General features: G+C 41.6%; 1 protein-coding gene and 1 long non-coding RNA gene across 3 annotated transcripts in view; one reads left to right on the forward strand and one right to left on the reverse strand.

Moving 5' to 3' along the window:
* LOC306960201 overlaps positions 1–24,108 on the reverse strand; it is a 508,646-nt gene that overhangs the window by 86,064 nt on the left and 398,474 nt on the right. The gene's annotated exons all lie outside the window — the stretch shown is intronic.
* znf800b (zinc finger protein 800b) overlaps positions 534–24,108 on the forward strand; it is a 28,264-nt gene continuing 4,689 nt past the window's right edge. The window contains exons 1-10 of one of the 2 annotated variants that reach the window (XM_079552409.1): positions 535–844; positions 7,907–7,993; positions 9,901–10,210; positions 11,526–11,621; positions 12,891–13,034; positions 19,282–19,459; positions 19,568–19,757; positions 20,850–21,012; positions 21,084–21,403; positions 22,165–23,184. In XM_079552409.1, the coding sequence (XP_079408535.1) occupies positions 7,934–7,993; positions 9,901–10,210; positions 11,526–11,621; positions 12,891–13,034; positions 19,282–19,459; positions 19,568–19,757; positions 20,850–21,012; positions 21,084–21,403; positions 22,165–23,184 (2,481 nt within the window). In that variant the 5' untranslated portion in view covers positions 535–844; positions 7,907–7,933. Of the gene's footprint in view, positions 845–7,906; positions 7,994–9,900; positions 10,211–11,525; positions 11,622–12,890; positions 13,035–19,281; positions 19,460–19,567; positions 19,758–20,849; positions 21,013–21,083; positions 21,404–22,164; positions 23,185–24,108 lie in introns of both variants that reach the window. The other variant, XM_079552410.1, reaches the window with a different exon arrangement.

The following is a 24,108-nucleotide window of genomic DNA, read 5'->3' on the forward strand; positions in this document are numbered from 1 at the left end:
TGTTTAGCCTAATTGCTGATTTTAGGTCAAGACATAGGACGCCATATTCCCGAACCATGCGTTGCCGCCCCGGTACACTGTAGATATTTGATCACACAATGGACTGTACGGCCATTGAGTTGTCTTAATTTATTTGACAGTGGTTGTACCGTTTTTTGGCACGTTTGATAATTAGCCATTTTGTTTTAAGCCAACCGTTTATTTACATTACGCTCGCACTACACTCAACTTTGAAGATAGATTTGAGTCGTGATCATCAACAACCAAATCTGTCGTGAATGCATCATGATGAAATGACTGCAAGTCCAAAATGTGCCTTCATCAAGTCGGGTTATTATTGAAATGTCACTGACCAGAGTCCCTCCTGTACTTGCTGTCACTGCGTATTAAACTTTGTTAGTTCTGGGCCCTCGGTGTTTTTCCCTGTTTTTTTTTTCCTTCCCCTTTCAGTTATGCGCCGTGGACACTTGAGTCCCCGCACCCCAAAGCCTGTGCGTTTTGGGGTCTAATTCGTGACGACTGGCGCCGCTATAAACAAACAAACGCAATCTTGTTCAACTTTTACTGATCTGTCTTCGTGTTTCCTCTCTTCTTGTGTGTTTTTGTGCTCGTACGCGGACAATTCTCGCCGAAACCAGACGTAAAGCGTGCACCTTTGCGCAAAGACGAGTTCAATGCTGGGAGAATCCACTGGGTGCACAAAGGCAGCCACTCGTAGAGGAACTTGTTCAGAGTGGACCGAGGACGCTGCGAGGCGAGATAAACAGTCTCCGGACTCGTGGCCACAGTCGTACGGCTTCTCCCTTCAAGCACACGATTCAATCAGCCATCCGTCAAATACAAGGTAAGGCTTTATTTCAGTGCGTTTGAGAGAGGCTGTGTGGCTGTTGGAGCGGGCGAAACCTCCTTCGCTTTGGCTTAGCGAGCGTGGTTGTTTTGCAGAAAATGGCGTCATCGCCCTCTTGTTTCAGCCTGGCCGCTATGGGGAAACGACTACTTTGAGAGACTTGTATCGGTCTGTACGTTCTTTGTGAGCCTCTTCAGCGATAAAACTGGGAACAGGGGGTGTTGTTGATTATGTTCGATGATTAGAAGGACACACTGTCCGTGGGTTCGCTCAACAGAAGGACGCGCAAAGATGGAAGGGTCACCGGTTCTGTGCGCCAAGCTGCTTCTTGGAAATAATGGCACGGATCCGCAAAACGCAGCGTTTTACATCCATAATACCGCCATCCACTCGGACTCAGGGCTGATCCAAATGACCGAGGATGGTATAGTGTTGTCACTGAAGTGGTGATGGGGGTTTATAGGTGTGCACCACCTCATATCGCTGTGCATTTTATTCGGGTTAGCTCGTTTTACGCCGTACTTTCCTGGCATGTAGCGAACGTTTTCTGGGGGCCTCTCTTTAACAACATGAAATGTGCATTTTGTACTTGGCTTTTCTTTGATCAAGCTAAGCTGCCTCCTTTGTTGTTCATAATACTGGCATTTTTAGGCTGACAATATAACCGTGTAAAAGGAGATTTTCGTGGATAATGGAGGCAATGCAAATGGTGCCATGAGAATTGCAAATATCCTGCGCTCCAGCTTGCTTATCGCCAGATGAGGACAGCTTGAATAATATAGAGATATACAAGTATTTGGGGTGAACCACATAGTTTGCACAAAACTGGGGAAGTCCAGCGCTGCGCAATGGCTGTGCCTGTGCTGCTACTTTGCGCAGAGCACCGTGGCAGCTGCTTTAACTGCCGTCAGCGTGTCGCTCTGATATTTTGTGTGTGTTAACCTTTTGTAAATAGTTTGGAACTGTTGGCTAAAATAGCACAATAGTGTTCATGTCGACCCATTATGGCTTGTGAATGCAGCCCTGAGTCCCACACGGGCTGTCCTGTCCTCTCCCCGTCAGCTACGTGCATGCGTCCTAGCTCTGGCCACCACTCATCCACCATAGCGAGGCCACTCCGCTTCCTATACGCTCCGCTCGGTTCTCGCTATGGTCAAACTCGGGAGCTTGTTATGTGCACAGTACCAAACTACATTACATTTAAATGATATACAATGGTCAGAGCACAGAATCACATCACATCGTTCACTCCATGGACATCTTTGTTAAGTTTACTGAGTTATGCAATCGCATCCCCTGTAGAGCGAACGGCTCATCCACCGGTTCTCGTCACCAGGATTTATAGCCTATTTCTACGTTGAATATCGTGGATGAGAGGCGTCTCAGTGGCAATGGGGCTGTATTAAGGAGATCTGTCATTTGCTAATCACCCAGTGCCATTTGCGTCACAGCCCGCGGCCTCGCACGCCCATGGGGGGCGATGGAGTTGCAAATGGAGACTGAGAGTACGCTGACGCTGCCCCAGCTGAAAGCCAATAAACGGATCCGGGCGGCAACAATCATCGTGCGTTTCCCATATCCACAGCTCCAACTCATATACGGACAGCGCGGAAGATTTCCTGGTTGTTTTGGAACGTGCACTGTTCGCCACGCTGAGGATGCGTAAGTGGTTTGGTTTGACCAAGTCCAGGGCTCGATACGCTAGCTTTCTGTTCCACTCTCTCCGCGTGGTGCTCCGGGCATGTGTCTGTGGCTAATCGCTCATGTGTGGAAAAATGTCTTTTCATCGCATTTACACGACTCCTTAGCTGTGTGGATCAGTTTGAAGGAACAATATTGTGTCACATCCACGGTGCGCCACGCGTTTCTGGGTTGAGTGTGAGCTGCTGGGCGTTTATCCCGGAACATGTTATTATTGGTCTTGTGCGTTTGGGCGCTGCGCATGGTTCATCCACGAGAGCTCAGAGCTCTTTCACGAGACAGCGGTGCTGTCAGTACTCAATCTGCGAGTGCCCACGCTGTCACTGAAATAATTTGGCAAACACGTGGTGCGTGAATAGAGAGGATATAGTGAGTTTAATCTTCCCTCTGTAATAGATAAGTCTAAACCTTATATTGTATGAATAATTCATAGTTCTACTATGAAATGAAAGCAAATGTATTTTATCTGGATATATTTCACCTAATATAATTGTGTGGCACTTTAAAATTTAACAGAATCTATAAAGTAGCTAAGTAAAGTTTAATCCATCATTACAAAAGCAGGTACATGGCCTTAAAGCTTGGGGAGGCATTCAAAAGGCGTCTTTTTATGGTGAGGGTCACAGAGTGGGTTGTAGCTATAGGTGTTTCATAGTGTTAACAATAATCTTCATCCAAACTTTTTAGGCTACAAACCCCAAAATCACTCAAAAGACAACTCAGGACCCTCTTCTGTAAAATGTAAGTAGCATTTATAAGAATTTAAAGTGCAAAACTTTTTAAGTCTGGTTTAATTATGTTCATTTGGATATTGATGTTTGGTTTCTCTACAATATACTAAAATATATATCAAAATACATCAAATTCAATGTCGGACATGTTAAAAATATTGTCTCAAGATCATCCCCCCCCCCACTGCTCCAGATCAGTGGTTCTCAGCCCGAGTACCACCTTAAAAAAAAGGGGGATCTTGAAGTACCACCAGTGAAACAGACTATATAAAGGACTGCAATTCTACTTGTTTGGTTAAAAGTGTTGATTTACTTAAAGATTAATATTTTTAATATGTGTAAATTGAAAATTTCTTAGTCAAGTCATTTACATGTAATCTTATTTTTGGCATTCTACACGCTTACATTTTGCCTTTTTAGGTTTTGTTATTAATATAAAGAATCACAGTCACTTGCACCTTTTTAAAAAGTGACGTATTTTAATTTGACACAAGAGTAGGCACAACTGGACATTTCCAGAAATGGAGATGCCAAAATAACGGTGCTAGTGATACTGCACTGCACTTCTCTACATAGAGCAGCCGAGGGGAAAGGGGTCGGCAATACTCCGACAACAACACGCAGCAACTGTAGCTTTTAGCTTTACATTAGCTCTCTACTAAGGCCGAGCTACTTTCTCAGTGTGAGAAAATCGGAGCGAACACAGCTAGAACAAATTCGCAAAACTGCCTTTTGCACATGTCTCCTCGAACGCCTGGATGACAACACGTTGCTGCTGCGCTTGGAAAATGTATTGCTTCAGCAATAAAAACAAAACAAAATTCTGTGTACCACTGGAGGCACCGCATTAGAGAAAGACAGCATTTTGTTACTGTTTATCGGCAACTTTAATATTACATTCACCTCACCATGCAAAGCCAGGTGTTTTTTATTTTTATTTTTTTTACCAGTGGTTCCCAGCCTTTTTTCCTTGAAGCCCCCCTGAGCGTGCTTTGGTCAGGCCAGGTATTAAAATATTTTTTTTGGCTTGAGTATTTATTCTCAATCATCCAATGAATGCGCAGCATGGTAGCTCCTCCTTTATCAAACCGGTCCTTTGCGAACTGCTCCAGACCCCACTGCAAAGGTGGCACGAATCGGTTCAGTTTAGGCTGTGAATACACGCATATAGCGCTCCGTCCCGCTTCTATGAAAAGATGTTGTGATAAACAGCCAAGATAATATAATGGCATGTGCACGATGCAAGTGACATCTGATTGGAACATGTGTTTTATTATTTTTGTTTGCTCTGTCTAAGGCCGTTTTCACACATGTCGGAGCGCTTATGGGTCAAGCTGAGACCGCCCTAGTTCCAACGGCATTTACTTCAAAGTTAGTTCAGTCCGTGTTCACAGGCGCCCGCACCAAACGCCGCACATAACTATCAGCTGTCCAACAAACTTATTCCCATGACAATGGGCATCAACCTGCCAGTGCGCTGACACGTACAGCAGGAAAGGAAAGACGGGAAAGAGAGATGTACCTTGATGATTTAAAGTCGATCCATTTTGTCTCATCAGAGCAGTAATCCAAAAGTCCTCATGCAGCGCGTCTTTCTTCACGCAAAAAAGAGCTGTCAAAGCGAGAGTAGTTCGGCCTGATGTCGGCCGCATTCACACCACAGCTGTTTAGACTGGCGTAAAGTGCTGCGGTTGGATTCACACTGACCCAAAAGTGCCGCTCTCGGGTCGAGATTCCCTCTAAAAGTGAAAATAAGTGACATTCCACTTTAGCCAAAACTTGTCATCCAAGTCAATGTATGGTTTCAGCAACAAACAAATGAAAGCCCAGGATGTACGTCTTGTACACGCCCATTGCATTTCTCAATACGTTTTTCTCGATGTGATGAAGTTCTCTTAAACTTATGTAAGCAAGGGCAACTATTAGAGCCACACATTTGCAGTAGTTTGTTATACATCTTTGTAAGCATTATTTTCGTACGGACACGGTTTTACTGTTCACTTGAGGAAATAATCTTGATACACAGATACCTTTCCTTTCATCAATCTAATGTACTGGGGCACAATTGTAACATTAATATGTCTTTTAAGATTCCCTTTAGCATCAGCAGCATACTGCTTCAGATACTCTTCATGGGCTAATTTTTTTAAAATGTTAACTGCAAATTAATCAAAATTATTGGACGCAATTTGCACAGACTGCAATTATTCAGGTATTACAATGTGCTCTGAAAATGGCCTCTAGTATGTTTAAATCCTACTGCTAAAATGTCTACAAACATTTTCTGAAACGCATGTGATTCTTGTTTTAGTTTGGCATATTTCAGTCTTGTCGCACATGTTGATGCTCCTTGAAAGGTTAAAACTGTGCTTTAACTGAACCTTGATTTTTAAACATAAATCTTATTGCAATACCACCGAAAAATCACTTTTATTTTTTCCAGAATTGTGCAGCCTTACACTGCGGATTTTGAGCATATTGCTGCTATTTGTTATCAACATCTACAGGTCCAAGCATGCATTATCACAGCTCTACTCCACATGTTCTGGGAAAGGTGCTGCAATAAGTTTAGACCCCTCTGTGCAGTTAGCCAAGCAGCTTTGGAGCAGTTGTCATCCAAAACAATAATAATAGTCAACATAATAGTCAAAACATTTAGCGGCCACAAACTTCATTGTGCTGTACTGCTAATTAAATACAGAATCTTCTTCAACGGTGTGAGCAGGATCAAATGTTATAATTCTCTCAGAGGTTTAAGCCCTGCAGAGATAGACAGATGATGTAGACAGGCGACAGTGGCTCAGATGTAGAGCTGGTCCTCTTGTATTTGCAAAATGTAGAGTGGTCATACCGCCTTTGCGATACCCAATCCCGTCAGACCTTGGAAGCTAAGCAGGGAAGGGCCTGGTCGGTACTTGGATGGGAGACCGTTTGGTAACACCAGGAAGCCTAGCGAATGTAGTGAGTGAGTGAGTGGTTGGTGGTGGTCGGAGGGGCCGATGGCGCAGACTGGTTGCCTCGCTTCCGTCAGTCTACCCCAGGGCAGCTGTGGCTACAATAGTAGCTTACCACCACCGAGTATGGAGTGAACGAATAGTGCAATGTAAAGCGTCTTTGAGTGTCCAGAAAAGCGCTATATAAAACCAATGCATTATTATTATTATTAGAGAGTGGTTCGTGATGGCCGGAGAGGCCAGTGGCGCAGAGTAGCAGCCTCACTTCCGTCAGGCTACCCCAGGGCAGCTGTGGTTACAATAGAGGTTTACCAGCCCTGATTGAATGAACGAATATCGACTACATTTCCTTGGAGAAGCTTGTCTAGCTTAGATAGATACTGAGGGAACAGTTTCTATCTAACAGAACAAAACACGCTAACTTTTGACATTCCCAAAGAGTAAAATGTGGAGATGATTTGGAAATATAACTATAGAGTTCAGACAGTATGTTGATTTTCGAGCAGTCATGTTGGAAGCCAAAGAGGAGATTTGTGCGTGATGAATATGCAGAGGATGGTGTTTCATGGTGACTGGTATTTCGCTCTCTCACCCCCGATAAAGAATATAAATGTTTTCTGCTTAATAGAACGAATGGCAAAGTAAATGACAGATGAATGAATGCAACTTATTTGTCGCATCTGCATAAATACTGATGTACTGTATGAAACTACAGGAAACCTTTTGTTTTCTCTAGTTTTTGCTGTTTGCTGCAAACTCATTCTTACTTTCTCCATGCATCTCTAACATGCCGATTCTTCACAGGGATGATTTTTAGGAGGTCTCACAACTTTTCACTGTAAACAACAACCTCTAGCTGCTTATTCACAATTGATAAAAAAGGCTTTTGTAGTGCAGCATGCATGTCTTTTTTATTTTTTTTATTTTTTTTTTTACAATATGCTGAAGGACAAAAATAAATGTATTCTACTTCTAGTAAAAAAATAATGTCCAAATATGAAATGTGTAAAAGATTAGTTTCATATTTTGTTCACAAATGTTGTGAGTTGAGAAAAAAGTTGACGACTTTATTGAAAATGAGATGAATCAGTGAACACAGTGTGGTTTTAGTATGATAGATTGTATTGTAAGACAAACTACTACAATCAGCTATTTACTGACCTACATTTTTTGTATTTTGATCAAATCAGACATTATGAAACTTCACAGTAACTCCCATGAACAATTTTGTCTCCCCCTTGTGGGACAATAGTGAAATTACAAGACATCCCAGCCTCTAAAATAATTTTCAGCAACTGTCTACATGGCTTGTTATTTGCATTATTGGAATTACTGTATTTATTGTGTAAAATAATCTACCCTGGGTACCTATTTCCAGGTTGCACAAAAAGAATTATATGCAATAAGAAAAGTATGTGTTTTAGTACTAAACACGCTCACTTTCTGCTTTTTTTGTTTGTTTTTTTGACACATGCAAGTTGATTTTTCATATGTGTCACAGTCAGAAATGTGCACACTTCACTCGTAATATTGTCCTCATTTGTCTGACTATTCACGTTATTTATTTTGGTATGCAACTTTTGTTTGAATGAACAACCATCACCGAGTCCAAGTTTGAAAACATAGTTGGGATTAAGGTTTGTTCCCGGTCTGATGTGGAGTGTGTTCCACAGGTGTGGACACTACCGTCCTATAGCATCATGGTGAGGTCCCATAAGTCTCCTGGGAGGAAGAGCTGTCCCTCTGTTCACCGCAGACAGGTACAACAAAACAGTGGTGTGTGTGTAGATGTTGTGGTCCGTGCCTCTGTACTTTGAGTGGTTGAGTTTGTTATCGTTTTGCATGACCACAACCGTAATGCATCTGACCCAGCATGCGATGTTAAGTACTGTGTTTTTAGTGACACTTTGCTTTAAGTGATTGAATATTTGAAAATGGCTTGTTCTTGGAATTGCATTGAAATGTTGTATGTTGTGCACCTTTTGTATTTTGACACTGTCCTGTTATTAATGTGTGTATTTCTATGTTATGAGTGTTCACCTTTAGTTCAAAGATGGTTCACATGGAGCTGGAGAACAGTTGTCCCCATTAAAACATTTTGTTGCATAAAATGCGATGGAGACACGTATTACAGTTACAAGAAAGCATAGAAAAAGAAGTTATGATGAGTCAATTTCAGTAAAGTTAAAGGGATCATTCAGGATTTTTGACATAGGGCCTCATTTCCTAGTTATCCAGAGTGTTGTTGATTTCTGGATATATATATATATTTTTTAATTCATGCAGTTCTTATATTTGAAGAGTTTAGTGGTGCTAGGCTAGTGCTAGGCTAGTGCAGGTCTACGGTAACTAGTAGCCTGCATTGAAAACAGTCTGACCCAAGCACAGTGCACCTGAGGCAAATCACTTATACACCAGACTACCCATATAAATGTCTGTGTTGATTGAATGATTTTTGAAATATAACCATTTTGCATTTAAAATAACTTATATTTGAGCTGCATCAGCTTCCTGGTTGTAGGCTAAGCAGCGGCGGAGTGATCTGCTTGGTTACCAGATCTACAGTAGCTTGTTTACCTGAGGCCGGCATTACTACACGTGGAATTCACAAAGGAGCTTTCTACAAATCAGATGTGGCAACGTTTTGAGGACTACCTGATGATTTTGAAGAGGTTTTTAATGCAGGCTACTAGTTACCATAGACATGCACTAGCCTAGCACTACTAAACTCTTCAAATATAAGAACTGCATGAATTAAAAAAATGTATATCTCCTGAAATCATCAACACTCTGGATACCTAGAAAATGAGGCCCTATGTCAAAAATCCGGAAATATCCCTTTAAAGTACAATGTGGCAATCAGACAGATAAAAAACATCTAATCATGTCAACAGAACCAAAGAAAGTCGCGTGCCGTAAGAGGTTAGAGTTGGACTGTGTTAGTGTGATGTGCTGGACCGACCTCCTCAAGGGAAGCAGAGGCACCAGTGGTCCAGCAGACACATGTAAAGAGAACGGAATAGAGATAACTGATGTCACGGAGAAGCAATAACAGTCCAAAAGTGCGCTCTGATCAAAAAACAGACATAATATTTTGTTCCAGTTGGAGTTTGGCACAGACTCATCTCTCCTGCTGCAGGGCGACTACATTACAAGGTTAATGTGCCACTTTACAAGCTCCACACAGTGAGACATTCACAGAGCAGTCAAAAAATGTGCTGTGTTCTGAAATAGTAATAACCAAACTAAAAAAAGAGTCTACTGCACTGGTCTTTGGCAGGTCTGATTTTATTGATGGATTTATTTTTTGATCATCCAATGTCATTATCCTATGGCCTGTTAATCTATAAGAGATCTCTCAAACATGCACTTTTTTGCCAGTCCCAAGCCTTAATAAGGGAATTGAGTCATGCCAAATGAACACTTTATGGAATCGCAGCACTAGGAGACAATTCCCTGTCTGTGAATCCTACATGTGGATACATAAAAACTGTAGTTTTTGGCACATACAGTAAATACTACAATCTCAGTTTAAGGGGCTTAATCTTAATCTTCAAACAGTAGACCATCACCCCCTGTGCCACTTGTGTCCTGCTCCACCATTGAGGAGTCGCTGATCTAAATCAATTCTAAGAGTTTTAATCTTTTTTTGGTTTTGATCCCACAGACCGACGACCAGATGGACGTGGATACAGATGTGATCAAGCCCCCGCTCTCACCTCCGCCGCAGCCCAGAGTGAGCCCCCAGCCCCTGGATCAAGCCCAGCCCTACAGCCCCCCTCCTCCCCCCACTGGGCCACTGTCAGAAACGTATGACCCACAGGACTCTCCACAGGACATCCACGAAAAGGAGGACAGCAACTCTCTGACCAACAAGTGGAGGCCCATTCCCCCTCTGCTGCCCGAGACTGAGACAGGAGAAGATGGCGATAGCAGGGACAAGAGCTGCCAGACTGACGAGCAATTTCACACTGCAGGTAAAACTATTTGGAGCTATTAATCGTTGTGATAATGTTCTCAAAATGGCAGAAATGGCAATGGCAAAAATACAGTGGACAAAGTGTACCTTAACGTCTGACCAAAACTAAATCATGAAATTATTGAATTGCCATGACCCACTTCTTGCTTCTGACCCATATTTTGGATCATTTTTTATAGTCCTGAAAATCATTTCCCATGACCACCCAAGGTTGTATTTTGCTGATGTGGCATGTTTGAGCTGACGCCTAATTGATTTAGTATTTTCGCAGCATTGTTTAACCCAGTGGTTCTGACCCACCATCCTACTGGTGGGCCAGGATCCAAAAATTGTGCGTGGAGTCATTTTCAATGAGGTCATTCATCATTTTCACTGCACTGAAAATGATGAATACATCTTTGTTTTTGTTCTTTTTGATTGATCAGCTTTTAAGATCAATCCTTGAACCAACACAAATCTGTGAGGAAGTGCTTATTTGACTATAGTATAATGTATATATTATATACTATATACTATACTAATACTATAAAACTGCCACATTAAAAAGATTTTTTTTTTGTTGCCATATGTTGAAGGTCAATAAGAGTCACTGCTCTATCCGTTAAAATTAACTCAAATAAAACGACAAAAGTTGTGCTAATTGAATTTAAAGAAAGGAGTCAATTGTCTTTCTGATTGGTTGCTCTTTGACCTGCCGGCAGAGGGAGCTGGGGGTGGAGGACAGCGCTGCTGGGATTATATTGGAGCGTTGGGGGATGGGAGTAGGAAAACCCATAATCTCTCCATCTCCCTGTCAATAGCACTAACACAGCTGTCATTCACAGTTTTGGGACTGTGGCATTTGTGTGTTATACTTCATTAGTCGAAGATCATTCACAATCTCAATACTAATAGCTTTAAAGTTTTCATTCAGTATTGTGAAGTAGACAAAACTTCTGTATTTGGTAGTTTAATGCTAAACCACCTAAATTTAGCTTTACATCACCACATTTTAACTTGCATGCATTGATCACAAACTGCTTGTTGCTTTGCATGATTATTGATTTTTTCTACTATCTTTTCTACTTTGGACTGGAGGTAAAGCGACCCAGTTTACATGGTCTTCACTCAGTAACTGCCCTGGTTTATCCTAATGAAGTTACCAGTGTGCTCGTCTTCGTCATCTGAAGATTCAGTCAAAACATGACTTACCTCATTGATGTTATGTCTATTATGACCCTCAGCTCTGAACAGGTCACTCAGATTCTGCTAGTACCAGAGCATGTTGTATAAATCTGACACACACTGAGTGATGGTTTTGTTTCCTGTTGCAGGTCATTGTGTGGAACCCGGGGACCCACCTCTGCTGCAGCAGCCTTTGCATACGTCCAAATCAGGAATTCAACAAATCATTGAATGTTTTCGATCTGGTGAGGACTTGGCTTAATGTGATTGACTTTTAACGTCAGACTTTGATGTTTTGTAAACAGAAAATGTACTCACAAATCTTTCACTTTGAATAACGTTAAAGTCCCAGTTATTTTTGATTTTGTTCAAACTAAACCATGGGGATTTATGACTCATTTTTTGTCAAAACAACTAGCCTTAAATATATTGAATACAAATTTCCACTCCTGGCAGGTTTAATGATTTTCGCAAGTTTGCAACTGCTCAGTGTCACAAAAGTCGAAATGTCTTATTTGGATCTTTTTATTTCCTGAATCTTTGTGGTGCTTACACAAATTGCAGTATTTACCAACATCCTGACTGAGTAAAAGATGTGTGATATTGTGGTTAAAGTCTATGTAGGCCAAATGACTGTGCATATGATTCAAAATCAAGTGGGCATTTTTTTTATTGAGAAAAGTGACAATAGAGCTTCACCATCGAGGCTCTGCCCTGGTGCCAGAATAAAAATCATATTCAAAATCTACATAGACTTAAAAAAAAGATATCTATATCAAGTGTTCAAAGGAACGATATCAGCAAGACATAAAACATACAATTTTAAATTGAAGATTTAATCAAAACCTTATAAAGTTCATTTCTCCATATTTTCAAGTATTTGGTATTATCTTGGAAAACATCCAAATGTTGGCCCATAGTTTTCACATACTGTAGCTGATTAGCCTCTATCATATATTTAAACTTTTCATATTACATTTTTTCTAAAAGTTTATGGAAATGTAGAATGGGATTTTTACTTCCAGCACCGGGCAGAGCTTCGACAAGGAGAGTACCTGCGGAAGTCAGGCCATAGAGAATCTTTGAATACATCGTTTTAGATCGTTATGGCATTTTCTAACTAAAAAAAAGTAAGATTAATACCTGTCCAAAAAAAAAGAAGTTTCAAATTCATAAAGCTGAGATAAGTGACCGTACTTTTGGAGAAATGTCTTGCAAGTTGCTATTCAAACGTTTTACCCGAAAAGCTATACCCAGACTGCACATTAGCTCTTAGTCTCCTCTGCTGATGTGCTTGAACCCTTAAATATACAAACTACTTGTTCGAATGCTGTCAATGTTTTGATAACTTAATTCTGTTCTCTTTGCTTTGTTTTGGAAACATTGCAGTTACCTTTCGCTCTGGATTGTCTAGCTCTACACACTTATGTAATTAAACAAATAGCGTGTTTGCTTTCAGCTTGTGGTCTTGGTGCTCTACAAAAAGCCTCAAAAGTGTTGTGTTACCTCTTCAGGGACGAGTGAGCTGAAGAACATGCTGCTGAAGGAGGTGGACACCATCTTTGAATGCAAACTCTGCCGCAGTCTGTTCCGAGGCCTACCCAACCTCATCACGCACAAAGAGTACTACTGCTTATCACGGCTGCCCGACCCCGATGGTCAGTGTGCTCCACAGACACCCATCAGTTCATCAGTCCACCACTGATTGCAACATGAAGCAAACACAAGTATCTGCATTCACATATGTGTGCTTTGTTATTGACTGGTTTACTCATTTATGATCCCTCGCTTGACTTTTTATTGTTAAAGAGACTATAGGGAGTTTAAAAATATTAAAATTATGTATTTTCCTCCCCCTACATGTTCCAGCCATGTCCTAATGTGTAGAATGAGCCCAGACCTGTTCACCACAACTGCCTCTAAAATCCTGTACTGTCACTCAAAAAGGTGTCACTACGGGTCCGAATTGCCGTCATGCACGAGCTTAATATAGAATGCGCAGTTACACATTTGGCCTGAGGTGGCAGTAGTGAGTATAAAATGGCTAACTTGCATCTAGCCCCTTTAAGGTCAGTTTCTCAATCTATCACAACATTTTCTGTCATTTGGCTCCTTTGCAAATTTTTTCCACTGTCTTGCAAGGCTTCAGTGACACTACATCACACTGAATGTTGAGTTTTTGTGTGAATTGACTCTGCATAAAGTTAGAATCAAGCTAACAGTGGCGCCACAGCCCCTCACAGTGATTTCTAATTTCGATCCAGCCTGCCAGATTAAAAGCGCCGTCTCATTCATTAGTTCAGCGATTAGTTCAACTTTCTGTATGCCTAGCTATTAACGGACAAAACACATTAAATCTCTTAAAGCAGAACGAAGTAACTCATGACCTTAGAGGCCATAAGCGCCACTGCAGGTGTCGTAGCATGTTACAGTTTTTTACTGATTAATTGTCCATGAGAGTAAATACTACGCCGACAGAGAAGGCAAAGGGAGAGAGGGATATTGTACATCCAATTACTGGCTGTAAATACTGTTTAAGTGGCGCTAGCCCACAGTTAGCTTTGGCCGTTAGCCTGTTAGCTTGTTCTTTGTGATTCCATTAGTGTGTCTTGGGGCCTCCGACGCGGTGCTGGAAAGCTGCAATTGTGGTCAGAGACACCAGGGGGAGATAGCTATAGTCTGCTTCAGCCCATTAACACTTGTATTACCCCCAGAGGGCGTACGAAAAAGATTTATAATGGTAAACAAGTTTCTTAGTACTGCTTTAACTGAAAAAATAAATAATAAATGTTCGGGTGATTTGGCTCGTCCTCGCCCTGCAGCCTGCACTTCCGCTCCCCCATGTCCCCTCGCTCGCCCACTCTCGTCTCTAAAGCACAGCCCTGGGTGAAGTTGCTGAGATGATACAAGTTTTACTATGTTCATTTGATAACTTGTACAAAAACAACATATCTTATAAAGTTACAACAGATCAAATGCTAGCTTTAGCTCTGCCGCTAGTTCAAATGTCTAAACTTTAAGCTATTACTGTATAAGCCTGCTTCTATATTTGAGCATCTTTTCTAATTATTTAAGTGCTTATCAGGCGATTTATCTAGTGAGGCACAATAATGCCAATTTGAACCGATAACCGATAACCGATAATTCCGCATGTCCCGATACCGATAACCGATAATGAGACCGATAATTATGTATATATATTTGCACTTTATTTTGTGGCAAGAACTCACTGTAACAGTTCACAGTTCTGCCCAAAATATATTAACTCTACCAAGCAATATACAAGTGTATAAATAAAAATCAAATAATGAGTTTTACTTTGGGTTTGAGTCTCCACCTTTTTCTAAAGCTCTGTTTTTTTGAGCAGGTCTGTCTCTGTTCATCTGTGTCACATCTTATTAAAAAAAAAAAAAAAAAAAAAGAATAATATTACTACTACTACTTAATTCCTAGTATTTTTCTTTTTGTTGACATCATACTAATGAATTCTTATTTACAATGCTGGAATATAATCCTGCATTGGGCTCATTTATGCATTTGTGCCTCGTGAGGTAAAAAAAATAAAAAACATAGCTGCGTGACTCATTTCATCAATGTAAAACTCCTCTTGTTCATTTCATAGCGCTTTAATCGCGGGGCTATCGTGTTTATTTGATCAGAAATGCTAAGATAATACATGGGTGTTCAGGCCCCGCTGTGTTCCAGTAATGCTCACTTCCGTGAGCGGGTCCGCGGTTCGCATTTCCTCGTCTTTTTCTCATTTTGTTGCGGTGCTAATGTTGAAGTTACTTCGATGTAAAAAGTCGAAAAACTCTTCCTTCACGGAGAGCGCCTGCACAGCTGTTTCGCTGGAATACTCGTCGTATTTTTCTGCTAAAACCGTGCAGAAGTCGGCCGTGGAGAGCGTATATCTGCTGCTGTAAATGTGCTGTCCTGAGTCTGCAGCAGCTCCGGGCTGTAGGAAGTGCGGGGCGGCGCCGCCAAGAGAGAAAGGCAGCGAGCTGGAGCCGCAGATTACATGTAATTTGATCTTATAGTTATCGGGCCTAATTATCGGCCACATTTTTTTTTTATCGGCTTTATCGGGGATGGCGCCAAAATGCTGATAATTATCGGCGGCCGATATTATCGTGCATCCCTAGATTTATCCTTTAAAATCCACTGTTTATGGGAAAACCTGGCTCTGAAAAGACTTGTCCTTAACATAAAAACGCTGCTTTGCTTCCCCTCTTTTTTTTCTTGTTGTTACCGAATAAAGTCAGAGTGGACATGTGTCTCTTATGGGGCATTTTCTTAGGAGCGGACCAGAACGGCTGTTTCGACAGCCAAAAGTGAACTACTTCACTTCCAAAGGGGGGTCCAAACCGCTCCAGCCCCAGACCACTTCAGCCATGGGACTGGAGCGGTTTGCTGATTAGACTGGTTTGGAGCAATGTTGTTTTTGGCAGCCCTTTTAGGTTTTAGTCTTAGTCTTTTGGACGAAAATGCTTTTAGGTTTAGTCACATTTTAGTCATTTCAAAATGTGATGCAAAATGTTTTAGTCACGTTTTAGTCATGTTTGTGAACGAGCTGACAAAAACTTTCTCCCATTTTTGTCTCGTCTCATTGACGTAAACTCGTTAACGTCTCGTCATGTTCTAGTCCCCAAAGAGCTAATTTTAGCTTGTATCGTCATTAAAAAAAGAGGCGTCAACGAAAAGATATCGTTATCGTCTTCGTTGATGAAAACAACACTAGTTTGGAGTGAAAAGGGAGGGGGACACGTCACCACTCTGATTGGTCAGGCCTTTGAGAGTCTATGGTCGACTTGTATATTCAAAGTTCTCTTTCTCTTTACAAATTTAAACCAGGCTGTATCATGACTTGTTCACAGAAGATGTAGGACATTTTTGCCCTCTCTACTCAGAGCCTACATGCCTATTTTTTTATGTCAAAACATTCAATAAAATGATTTATTTTTTCTCATGTAAGTTAAAGCATAAGTTTGGTTTTCACAAAAGTTTTCCCATACATTCTTTCTTATTGCCTAAGTTACAGGAGTGAGGCTTCGTATCTCCCTTTCTTATTTTTGAATTCACCATCGAACGTAAAATAAGTCTACTCGTTTTGGGCATTGTTGTGTTTTCTTTTTTCTCAATAACTGTTCTCCTGGCGCTTGAAAACCGCTCAAACTCCATTACAGTGGCACTTAAAATGTGTGTATTTAATTATATTCTTTTAATGTAGCTAGTACCTGCTGAACTAATGAATGAGACGAGCTGTGTCCTTTTATTCTGACGTGCTGGATCGAAACGTAAATCACTGTAGGGACCGTGGAGCCCCGTTAGCTTGATTTTAATGTTATGCACAGAGTCATTTAGCCGCCATATTGCCATTAGTTGGACCCAGGTAATCTGTGGCTACTTATTACGAGAGTGATGAACAAATAATGGTCATCGCTATTGTTCCATCTAAAATACAATAGATAGTTTTGTTATTTTGTAATGAGCGAGAAATTGTTATTCAGTGTTGTTATAAATCATGCACTGAACTGCTCTGACATTTTGACGGTGTTCTGAGTCATTGTAAGTGACTCACTAAACTCCATATATTACAGTTAATATGCATTTAATATTAGAGCTGTGCGATTTATTCTCCCCCCCAAAAAAATCTGCGATTTTCTTATTAAAAAAAGTCAATTTCGATACGATTTTTTCCCACCCATTTAAAACAAAATAACTGCGAACTGTAAATAAATTTGGAATACATATATTTGTTGTATTTAAAGGGACTATACGGAGTTTAAAAATGTTAAAATTATGTATTTTCCTCCCCCTACATGTTCCAACAATGTCCTAATGTGTAGAAAGAGCCCAGACCTGTTCACCACAACTGCCTCTAAAATCCTGCACTGTCACCCAAAAACGTGTTTATTCGGGTCCGAAGTGCCGTCATGCATGAGCTTAATATAGAAGGTGCAGCTTCACGTATGACCTGAGGTGGCAGTAGTGAGTATAAAATGGTGAACTTGCATCTAGCCCCTTTAATTAAAGTGCATCAACATAAACAAAATTGCAAAGGGAAATCCTTTCTCTAACTGAAAAGTCACTCTGCTACAAAGATTGTTAAACATCCAAATTATTTATACTGTATTTGGATTGAGCAATAAAACAACAAAAACATCCGTTAGATGGGCTCTGTTCTTCTTCTACATTTATACAGCAGGACCTTCAGCAGAGGGCAGAGAGCTAAAAACAAACAAACAAACAAACAAACAAACAAAAAAAAACTTTTTTTTTTTTTTTTTAAATCAATCAACTTGACCTACCAACTCGATTTTTAAATCAAATTGTTTTTTCCCCCCAGCCCTTTTTAATATACATCTAGTCTCCTGTTTGCATTTACATACGTACAATGTGTTGTGACAGTGGTGAAAAGGGGACACTCTATTAACCTGTCTATAAGTCACTGAAAAGGTCAATGATGTTTGTTGAGTTGAGTCCACTGTAATGACTGCTGCTGCAAAGAGACTCTCGTTTTCAATATAGACTTTTCCCCATGCCAAAAAGCTTTAATTCGGATAGTTGTTCTTGAGCAAATTAATGTTTCTTACTTAACTGTCTCACATAATTCATATTCATATTTACTGTGGTTCAATTTGAAACATTACATAACTGTACTTTGCCTTTTCCCCTCTGACGCAGCAGCATTTATTTGTTGTAAATATTAACGATTACCTCTGTCCTCATTGGAATGTTATCCTTTGGGCTTAGAAAGAGGGGAAATAAAAAGAGTTATGTATAAGATATTCTCAATTTGGGAAGCACTAATGTGTTACATGCTTCAGCATACAATACACAAAAACATACTCGATGTGAATCACTGTATATACAAACACCAAACCTGTACATTTATACCGATTCTGCTAAGCATTCAGTGTGAGCCCTGCGTTAATGTCTCATTTTAGCTTTCAAAGCCTTGTATGCTTGTTAATTAGATTCTCATAAAGCTCTATTTTCTTGTCATGAATTAATTCAGCTGGAGCATCAATAGCCAAGGCGGGAGGGGGCGGTGGGGGGTTTGAGGGGAAAACCTCGGGGTGCTACATTGAGATGGGCTAGTCCAAATATTCATTGAATCAAATCAAGCTTGATTAAGCATTTTACCAGAACAGACATCTTCCTATTTTTGTTTGTTTTGTTTTCATTTCAGTCGAGTCACTGGCTAATAATGGAGTACATCTCATCAAAGCAGATCTAAGTAACTTGTTTACCTTAATAAATCCTTTTCATAGTCCTTGTGGGGGTAATACGAGTGTTAATGGGATGATTGGGGGGGTCTTTCATCTCCCCTGGTGTCTCTGGCCAGAAAACCACACTTGCAGCTTTCCCTGCACTGAGCCGGTGGCCCCAATACACACTAAAATCACGAAGAAGCAGCTAATAGGCTAGCAGCATTTACAGCCAATTGTCAATATCCCTCTTTCCCTTTGTCTTTTCTGTCAGCATAGTATCTACTCTAACAGATAATTAATGAGTTTAAAAAAAAACCGCTATATGCCACGACACCGGCAGTGGCGGTTGTGGCCTCCAGGGGCATGAGTTACTTAGTTCTGCTTTAACTTCACTCAAAGTTTCTGTTTTGACTTTAACTTTTTGAACTCATTTATGGATTGAAACATAATCTCTTCTACAAACATTTTAACTTTGATTGTTTGAAATAACTCAACACCATTGGACAGTCTTGTTCTGTAAACTACTTGGTGTTGCTTTTTTGAACTGCACTCTCTGTCGGGATTGAACATGACCTTGATAACCTAATGTAGGAAAGAGATAAAGAAAATAAAGAAACGTGACTGATAAACTTGTAGCAGGGCCAAAACCATCGACATCCCTATCACATTTGTACATGCATTGTCTTTGCAGGTGGTGATGGGGAGAAACAGACTATAGCCATGAAGGACTTGTTGGATGCCATCTACCCCAGAGCTGATCGTCCGGACTTTGTGGTTCGAGTGGAGCCCATTCAGACCACCAACAAGGCAGTGTTTCAATACCTCACCACAGAGGAAGAAATGGCCCGATACCCATCACGGACTCCCAGGTAAAATGAACCTCAAAGTACTTATAAAAACTATATGGGAAATTATGACAAATACTGTATTACTCTAATACTGTACATGTTCACTTATTATTTTACACTTGTCGACAGTGTTAGAGAAAGCCCTGTAGCGTGGGAGGAGCAGTCAATGGAGGCAGTGGATAATAATGAGCCCAGTCAACCGGATGTGACGGAGAGCCAAAGGAGCCCCACTCCACCCCCCGCTGAGGAACAAGCACCCCCAGAGGAGTCCCCACCAGCACCCGCCAAGGTGGAGGACGAGGAATCCAACAACAGCGGGGTATGTGAACCTAAACTGTTGATGTTCTTTCATTGTACAGCATGAAATCTGAATGGAGTTTAAATCAGAGAGGAGAGGGTGGACCTTTAGGGGCGCATTTGCTGCTGATTGGTTCAAGGATGCCTTATTTTAGCCAGTCACAGCCAAGTCTACGAAACCAACAAGAAGATATGATGGTCAATCCATTTAGACTTCGCACAGTCGGCTATTTTGGATTGCACTATACCAGGGGTGTCCAACTCTTTTTGGGTCGTGGGCCGACATGGCATGCCATGGGCCGCATATAATGTAAACCGGAAAATACTATTGAGAAAACATTTTTCCAATAATAATGAGCTGTGATTTGGTTAAAGCCCTAACTTCACTGTAGCTTAATCAATAACAACTGCTTGTACTTTACTACTTTTAGAAACTTGTGACACGGGCCTGTAATTGTAAGCTGTTATTAAAGCAACAGCCGCCCTGGGGCAGATTGTTTATTTACCACATGGCTGTAATGTGTTATTCATATCCTGATCTCATATTATAGATTTTCATAAGTGCCCTCTGCTGGACATGTGTGAGAATCTTTCCTTTTTTTTATTTAAGCTGCCTCCTGGCTGGAATGAGCATTCTGGTCATTCTTTAAAAAGTCATAACTCCGTACAGGAATGGGCTGTTTGACACCCGTGCACTATACAGTATTATGGCTCCAGTTTCGCTTCCTCTTCTTTCTTGTCTTCCTTCAAGTGTGTGTCAAGCCTGTGCCAAATGCGAGCAAGACAACTTGGAGATATAGGATTCCGCAATCTTTTCGGTTTGCGTGAGCGATTTACTAGTAGCTCGCGATTGACGTAATGGGTATCCCTGAGTTACAATGTAGGCCCATGGTGGCAAAAGAAATCTAACTAAATAGGTTTTCTACTGTTCAACCACCTTTGTTCAATACCTTTGGGAGGGTGAGTGAGAGAGTGAGGGAAATAAATAATGTGAATAAATAATTCACAAAATTGTGAACCTACTTTGATTGTCTGGAAAAGGGCTATATTGCAATATTTTTATCATCCTTTTTATTATTATGGCTAAATCCGTTTTTTTTTTTTTTTCATGTAGGTTGAGGACGTGACCATCTCGTGCTGCCTGTGCGGTCAGGACTTTAACTCCCGCCGAAGCATCAGGCGCCACTGTCGCAAAATGCACCAGACCAAACTGGAAGAGCTTCGAAAGTACACAGAAACACGCACCGTTCCGACCAGCCTCCTCTCAATGGTCAAAGGTACTTGTGACTGTTTATTGGCTTTTTTAGTATTGTCTATCTTCATGTTAACTGTGTGTTCTTCATGTCAGGTCGACAGCGCTCTCCTTCCGCACCCACTGGGAAGTCTTGTCCCGTTTGCTTGAAAACATTTGCGACTAAAGCCAACGTCAGGCGACATTTTGACGAGGTGCATCGTGGCCTTCGCAGGGACAACATAGCACCCAACATGGCCACAAAGCCAGACCAGCCCTTCATTCTGGACGACACGGCTTCCAGGAAGAGTAACAATGCCTCTCCTGTCAAACCTGTGGCCCCCAAAACCCCTCCTCCAGTTGCAAAAGAGCCCAAGCCACAGGCCAGCGTCATGTCTTGCCGCTGCTCCCTTTGCAAGAGAACCTACAGTTCCCAGGTTAGTCAGACAACAGATCTACAATATTTTTTCTTAATACCAAGCAAATAACAATAGATGATTATGACGACCTTTTGATGAATCCTACATCCTCTGCTTAGCTGTGATGCGACAGGTGTGTAAAGACCGGGTTTTGAAGAAAACAAGAGGCTCTTTTAACCTCTTAACCCCCACCTAAACCGAGCATATTTTCTCCAATTTGGCTTTTCCCAAAATCTAAAAGCTTCTTGAAAAAAGTGTCAAAATAGCAATGAAAATGAGACGAAAACAAGGATGAGAAAGCAAACAAAACAGAACAGTGACAAAAAAAAGTAACACAAATTTGTGTCAAATGCAACAAAAAAAATATGTCAAAATAGTGACGACAACGCTGCTCTCAGGCCTAAAGGCTGTAACATTTTAGATTTTGGTAAAGCTCAACCGGAGAAAATGCACCTGGTTAAGGCGGGTGTTAAGAGGTTAAATGTATTTCTGCAACACTGCAGCAATAAGAGTGAAACAGTGTGTTTGAGCTTCTTCTCTTTCCTAGTAAAAGTATCAAGTTCAACATATGCAAAACGTCTCAAGTGAGTTAAAATATGGTCTGATTTTATATAGGAAAAAGGCTTGTATTTCTGTTTTTCCACAACACTTTCCCATAGTTGCCATGCTTTCTGCTTTGGTCCTTTTGCTGTTTAAATAGCACTGAATTGAATAAAAATCACTCTAAACTAATAAACCTGTTGACACATCCATGACTTACACGTTTATCATTTTTCCAGCTGATGTTAAAGAGGCACATGCGTATCGTCCACAAGATTTACAGCTCCAAGAACAGGAATATTGTCGACAACGCACCTCTCACTCAACCCACTCCCACTCCTCTGGAGGTTCCGAGCAACAATGTTCAAGTGAAAGAGGAGACGATAGACAACTCTGATGAGGAAGAGGAGGACGAGGAGGAAGAGGAAGTAGATATTGAGAGCAGTCCTGCCCCATCCCCGAGCGACAGCACAGGGACAGCCAGAAGCGTCCAAGTGCACAGCAGAGAGGAAGAGACCCCGCGAAGCCCCAAAAGCACCCCACCCCCCGTCCACAAGCAGAAATCCCTCTCCGTAGGGTTTGACTTTAAGCAGCTCTTCTGTAAGCTCTGCAAGAGGCAGTTCAGCTCGCGGCAGAACCTCTCCAAGCACATTGAGCTCCACACAGACGGCACGGACATCTTCATCAAGTTTTACCGCTGCCCCCTGTGCCGCTACGAGTCCCGCCGCAAACGGGACGTGCTGCGCCATGTGACCGTGGTGCACAAAAAGTCCTCGTCCTACCTCGCCAAGATCATGCCCAAACTGGAGAGCCGGGCGGTGAAGCGGCTGGCGGAGGCGGTGCTGACCTGTAACTCGCCCAGCAAGAGGACAAACATCAAAGAGGAGGTGAACGGACGCCACTACAGGTCTCCCTCGCCGGTCTCTAGGAAACAGGAGTGCTCTTCCTCCGCATCAAACACGGCCGCAGCGTCCTCTTCCTCGGTCTCTCACACCACTCCTCGCAAACCGCAGGAGTCCTCAGCCGTCACCCCGCCCACTTCTGCCAGCCGTAAGTATCAGCCACGCCCCGTCAGCCCTCCAATCACCCGACACTCGCACCAGCGCTCCTCCTACACCTCCCCCAGCACCCAGGCCACCCACACGCGCCGCCAGGACATCCAGTACGACAGCACCACCTCAGGATCCACCGAGGTTCGAGTCACCAAGAACTTCTCACTCCACGCCTGCGACCAGTGCGGACGTGCTTTCGCCAAGAAGGTATGACCTGGTGTTCAGTTAGTAACTACAGGGTATCCGCGGGGTCTTAAAAAGTCTAAAATTCAAGAATCCAAATTTAAGGCCTTAAAAAGTCTAAAATTCGGCCTATTTGGTCTTAAATCCATGGTAAACTGGTCTTAAAAATTAACGTTCAACGACCCAATTATTTGCGCACAATTTAGTTTAAAAATTAGACAAATAAATGCACAAAAGCACCGATGAGTAGCCGCCCGGTGCCGCTCATTTACATGGTCCGAGAGGGCGAAGCGACACCTCCTTTTTTCATGCTGACGCACACAAACAACGCGTAAACTCACCGATAGTTGAGGGAGGCAAAGGACTGTCCTTCGGAGCTTTATCCGCCCCAAAAAAACGATTGAAGTCAGCAGTGTTTAGGAATCCAAAACATGACCAAGGTGTTGTTGTCGCTGATGGACGTCCGTAATGCTACTGTCGGTGGAAAGTTGCAGCAAAATGCGCTGATACGTCCAATATGAAACAACATGGAGATAATCCTTCGCTGTAAATATCCAACTCAAAGTAATGAACTGCATAATTCCCAATAAAGTTTGTCCAAATGTTTGGAAACGCAAAGCTAACGCCCCTCTGCTCAGCGACAGAAGGAAAGTGAGAGCACAAACACGAGTCCTGTTACTTTAGAAACACGTTTCTCAGTTTGTTCATCAAAACATCTGACATAGAAGTTTAGAAAACATAAAACCTAAACTAGATTCTGGCCTAATAATAATATAATTAAAATAATTATGATAATTAATTAATTGTAAAGTTGACAGTGTTTTCTGTGCAAACGAGTCGAAAAGCTGCTTTTATTTTAGAAACAGTGAATGTTTACCAGCTCACGTATTACAAAGCATTTTAAATACAAAAACTAAATATCTGTTGTTTTCTTTCATTCAGTCGATA

This window comes from Gobius niger, assembly GCF_951799975.1.
Source record: "Gobius niger genome assembly, chromosome: 2".
Taxonomy (NCBI): Eukaryota; Metazoa; Chordata; class Actinopteri; order Gobiiformes; family Gobiidae; genus Gobius; species Gobius niger.